Source organism: Malaclemys terrapin, chromosome 12 (genome assembly GCF_027887155.1).
Source record: "Malaclemys terrapin pileata isolate rMalTer1 chromosome 12, rMalTer1.hap1, whole genome shotgun sequence".
Lineage (NCBI taxonomy): Eukaryota > Metazoa > Chordata > Testudines > Emydidae > Malaclemys > Malaclemys terrapin.
The window spans coordinates 40,868,478-40,874,269 of record NC_071516.1 but is presented as its reverse complement, the minus strand read 5'-3'; the positions used below and the strand labels follow the sequence as shown (position 1 = coordinate 40,874,269).

Genomic DNA, 5,792 nt, shown 5'->3' with positions numbered 1-5,792 from the left:
TTAGCACTTTCCCACTTTTTGTGCCAAGGTCAGTAATAAAAAGATTAAATAAGATTGGTCCCAAAACTGATCCCTGAGGAACTCCACTAGTAACCTCCTTCCAGCCTGACAGTTCACCTTTCAGTGTGACCCGTTGTAGTCTCCCCTGTAACCTCACCCTAAGTGAAAATCTCACCCTAAATTACTTAGAAGCCTAAATCCCATTGTTTAGTTCTCTGAGCATTTTACATTAGCATCCACTTAAAGTACTACGTGCAACTTGACAATGTTGAGAGAAAAAAGTAAAAGAAAACAAAAAAGAATGAAAGAAAGAAGTTACATATTGCCCCTCTGCTGTGATTAGTTACCATCCATTAGCTTTTGGTTCGATCAAAACATCTCTATCCATCATCATATCATCCTGACCTTATCTTTAGGAGGGGTAAGTGTGTCCCTATATCATCTTTGGGGAGTGTGTTAATCTTGTATCGGGGTGTTCTGGTACCACCTGTGACGTTGCACTCCATAATCTTTTATGGAAATATGCTTATGAGTGTGAATGTAATATAACTGGAATATGCTTTATGCAAAAGGTCTCTTGTAAGGTATCATTACAAAACTTATAATCTACTGTGTGTGTTCATCCTATTTGTATGTATGTATCATACTTATATCTGAAGCTAGAAATATAAAGCAGGAGGTCATATTGTAATTATGCAAAGTGTGGGCCATTGATGGTGCTTTAGAATCTTGATGGCTCCCATTGACTAGGACAATTTGTTGTAAATGGTCTGTTTACTTGCAAACCTTCCTGGGTGCATGTGGCCAGCCCTGGAAGAATGAAGGCTGGGGTCTCACAGAACAAGTGACCATGTCACCTGATACTGGAATTCATCTTGAACCTTGTGCTTTTCCATTTAGAAGGATGGGTGAGGACCCAGAGAGACAAAAGATTCCCGCCTTGTGCAAAAGCTATAAATGGGGGTGGGACAGAACAAAGGGGGTGTCCAGTTATGTGAAATCCCCTGCTTTTCCCCTAAGATGTCTGCTGGAACTAACAAGGGCTGTACCAGGGGAAAGGATTGGGCCCAGACTAGGAAGGAGTCTAGTCTATGAAAGAAGCTTATTGGAAAGTCTCTGAGGGTGAGATTTACCTGTAAACAGTTTCTTAATGTATTAGGCTTAGATTTACGTGTTTTGTTTTATTTTGCTTGTTAACTTACTTTGTTCTGTCTGTTATTACTTGAAACCACTTAAATCATACTTTTTTATACTTAATAAAATCACTTTTGCTTAAATTAACCCTGAGTAAGTGATTAGTACCTGGGGGGAGCAAACAGCTGTGCATATCTCTCTATCAGTGTTATAGAAGGCGGACAATTTATGAGTTAGAATCATAGAATCATAGAATCATAGAATATCAGAGTTGGAAGGGACCTCAAGAGGTCATCTAGTCCAACCCCCTGCTCAAAGCAGGACCAATTCCCAGCTAAATCATCCCAGCCAGGGCTTTGTCAAGCCGGGCCTTAAAAACCTCCAAGGAAGGAGACTCCACCACCTCCCTAGGTAACGCATTCCAGTGTTTCACCACCCTCCTAGTGAAATAGTTAAAACAGATTTATTTAGGGTTTGGATCCCATTGTGAACTGGGTGTCTGGGTCCTGGAGATAGGTGACCTGCTGAACAGTTTTTGGTTAAAGTCTGCAGCTTTGGGGGTGTGGTTCAGACCTGGGTCTGTGTTGCAGCAGTCTAGCATGTCTGGTCCAACAAGGCACAATTCTATAGTCCCAAGCTGGCAGGGAAAACAGGCTCAGAGGTAATTTCAGCACTTCAGGTGACAGTCCCAAGGGGGTCTCTGTGATCGAACCCGTCACACCACCCTTCTGTAATGTGTTTATGTGAATACTTAGTGCCTAGGAATGCTTGTGTTTTTGAAATGCCAGCCCTGTTCTTGCCAAGTTCATGTATCGGATAGTGAACATGCAAGCAGGCCTCTGCTTTGTAACCGGGTCTTATGATACACCTTACACCAGGCTCCTTATACCAGGCCTCATGCCTCAGGCTCTCTCTTTCTGCTACAGAGATCACCTCACTGGTTATTGCTGAGATTGGTCTGAACTACTTGCAATCTTAAATGGATTGCTATCTTCATGCCAGACCTATAAGGCAAAGTATTATTGCACCCATTTTACAGAAGTGGGTTTACACAGGGCAGATTCAGTGCCTGGCCCAAGGTTATGTGAAGACAAGCTGCAAATAGAATCCGGCTTCCCTGGGTCTCTGATCATTAATTGATCCACCAGATCATCCATCTAACCCACTTTGAGGTCAACACCATCAAACTGTCCTCTCCCTCACCCCATCAACCAGGAATAACTCCCCTGGAGTCCATAGGGGCTGATTCTTCGCTCACTCACCTCTGTATAAATCAGAAATAACTCCATTGAAGTCAGTGTAGTTATACTACTCTAAAACCAAGGTAAATGAGAAGTGTAATTTTCACTTGAGCGGACTTTTATGGTAGATTAAGGGGAAAAAATGAATGAAGGAAAAACAAAGCCTCCCATGAGAGAGAGCATGGTGTGTGTCTCTCTTTCTATCACATTGACTGCTTCATGGAACATTCACCTGGGACTGGGAGGCTCCTTAAAAATTTGAAGGTGAATTACATTACCCTAGGTGCTCCTTGTAAATGGTTCCAGGGGGGAACACATATAACTCTACAAAAAATAGTCAGAGGGATTCTGGAGGAAATCGAAGAGACAGTAGCATCTTCCCTTATGAATTTTAGGCTAGCAGTAAGAGCACCCACCTGGGCTGTGGGAGAAACCCCAGTTAAAGCCCTCCTATGGTTGATCAGAAGAATGGATTTGGACAGGTATCTTCCACCTCTAAAGTGACTCCCGTGACTACTGGGATAGTCATTTTTGTTCACTATGGGGCCCAATTTTTTATACACAGTGAGATAGCTTCAACAGGAGAGATTGGAAGTTTGCCATATTAGGATATCCCTTAGTTAGACTCGGCAGAATTCAATTTTTACTTTCATTTTGACTTATAATATCAGTGTTTACTTGTCAGCATTTTTTCCTATTTTGATCATGTAAATGTTCACATTTGTGCAAAATTATGAGATTGATGTATTTTTTTTTCTGATCTTTATCAATTTATATGTTCACACTTGTGGGAAATTGCAGGGGCGGGGTCAGACAACAGAGTGGTTCAGAGAATCATTATTTAATGAGGTAGGTGTTGACTTCAAAAAATTAAAACTTTATAACAATTAAAACATAATCTAACAACATCAAATGTTAAAATACACAAGGTAAATGTCCTTAAATCAAACTTTAATAAGTTCTCAAGCAGCATTTTTCTTACTTTGCCTAGCTGTATCTTCTATTCTGAACCATTGAAATATTTGTCATTTTGTGTGTGTACAATGAAATTCCAGTTTACTGGCACTTACCAATTAATATCTGATCCTTCAAGCCTACCTTTAGGCCAGTGGTTAGAGCATGTAGCTAGAAGGTAGAAAACCCATGTTCAAATCCCTTCTTCTCAGGCAGAGGAGGAAATTGAACTGGGGTCTCCCATAGACTAAGTGCCCTAAGCAGTGGGCTAGAGCTTATGAGAAACTTTCTCCTCTCCCTGTCATTTCATACACTGTTGCACTTGCTCTGAGACTGCCTACTAGATGAGGTACACTACATGTAGGGATAGGCATGCTTCGGGCCCATGAATCTTGAAAAGTGCATTGTGGGGATATTGACCGTTGTCAAGAAACATCTTGCAGGTTTCGATCTGTTCTTATGGGCAGCTTGCTTCTGAATATGAGCTCGGCGTGTTTGGGGAGCTGTTTGAAGAACAGAAAGAAGAGGATTGGGAAAACTTTCATTCAGGACGTGGTCCCCTTGAGAGTATGGGTTATAATTGCTTAATGATACTTAAATTCATAACTGCTAGACAGCAAAAATCATGGATTTAATAAAGACACTGGATTTATGGCTCATTGCAACGATCTTTAACCAACTAACCCTCCTTTGTCCTATGACTGCAGAGGTGTTCACTGCCCAGCTCACCATGAATGTTACACCCTGCACTGTAACAAACTTCATCATTAATAAACCCCTTAAGTCCCCACTGATAGCAGTGGAGTTGAGTTCAGTATGTCCTGGGTGTGGTCTACCTGCCCTGCAGTGCAACAATTGCAGCTCATTGTAGTACTATGCAGATCTATGGTCCATCCAGTCTACTGTGAGAGTCAGTGAATACCTGGCCCTGCAGTCCTTACTTATAAACTGGCCCTTCCTCACGCCTGGGGTCTCATTGTCAGTATTGAAACAGCCCTAATAATTAAAGATGCCCACATGTTCTGTGGCTTGCTACATTGCACCACATGATGAGCTCCTACTATACACATTTTAATGCAACTTAGAGTAAATGCCTACAAAATAGTTTGTGATTGATTTTAAAAGTCATAGTCTTACTTAGAGCATTTTTCAGGGCCTCCTTAACCTCCTTGTTTCTCAGGCTGTAGATGAGGGGGTTGGCCAACGGAGTCAGGAGAGTGTAGAAGACAGAGAACACTTTGTTCAGGTCTCGCAGTGTAGCAGTGTCTGGGAGCATGTAGACAATGATCAGGGTTCCATAGAAAATTGTCACCATGATGAGGTGAGAGGAGCAGGTGGAAAAGGCCTTTTGCCTCCCAGTGCTGGAAGGGATTTTCAGGATGGTTGTGATGATACACACGTAAGTTGTGAGGGTTAAAAGAAGTGGGGGTAGGGTAATTATGGAAGAGAGAAGGAAGGCCACAAGAACCATCTGGCTGGTGTCACTGCAGGACAGTTTGATCAACGGGGTGTAATCACAAAAGAAATTGTCAATTTCATTGGGACCACAGAAAATCATTTGTGATATCCAACATGCTGCAATGGTGCTGGCGACAAAGCCACTTAACCAAGACCCAGCTGCTAGCTGGGAGGAAAATCCATTATTCATATGGGCTGCATAATGCAGTGGTTTGCATATCGCTAAATACCGATCATAAGACATCGCTGATAAGAGACAACTTTCTGTAGCTAACAGAGAACCAAATATATCAAATTGTAGGAGGCATCCAGCAAATGAAATGGTTCTGTCCCCAGTTAGGAGACTGGCCAGCATCTTGGGCAGGACAGTGGAGCTGTAGCAGGTCTCCAAGCAGGACAAATTCCCCAGGAAGAAGTACATGGGGGTATGAAGGTGATGATCAGCCACAACTAACACAACAATGAGGATGTTCCCACCCATGGTCACAATGTAGATCACTAGAAAAAGCAGGAAGAGAAGAATTTGCAGTTCATGGAGATTCCCAAAGCCCAGGAGGATGAATCCCGTGATGGATGTTTGATTTCCCTGTTCTGCATCTGCCATGGGTTCTATCAAGAAATATATATATATATATATATATATATATATATATATATATATATATATTTACATATTATAACTTAATATATATATATATATATATCAACAATAGCCTATGAAATATGTCATAAAATAGATAATTTTGTTTTATCTTGTCCCACTTTATATTTGTTGTTTAGTTCTTATTTTGGAGGCGATATAATAGGTGTCACAGAAACTAGGTGGAACAATGAAAATCAATGGGACACTGTAATAAGAGTGTACAAAATAGATAAGAATGACAGAGCAGGTTACACTGATGGGGGTCTGCCATTATATGTGAAAGAGTCAAATGGAGTAAAAATCTTAAATGAACCAAACTGTAACATAGACGTTGCATGCTTGAATAATAAGAATATAGCAGT

The 5,792-nt window shown here is 41.2% G+C and overlaps 1 protein-coding gene across 1 annotated transcript; it reads right to left on the bottom strand.

Annotated features, from left to right (window-relative positions):
• Positions 1–4,410: 4,410 nt before the first annotated feature.
• On the bottom strand, positions 4,411–5,391 carry LOC128846029 (olfactory receptor 6F1-like). The gene has a single exon (XM_054045115.1). It carries the CDS (start codon positions 5,389–5,391, stop codon positions 4,411–4,413), a length of 981 nt encoding a protein of 326 aa, XP_053901090.1.
• Positions 5,392–5,792: the final 401 nt, after the last annotated feature.

Bases quoted from the DNA above. Each gene is read 5' to 3' on its own strand.
- LOC128846029 (XM_054045115.1), bottom strand. From the start codon at position 5,391: ATGGCAGATGCAGAACAGGGAAATCAAACATCCATCACGGGATTCATC.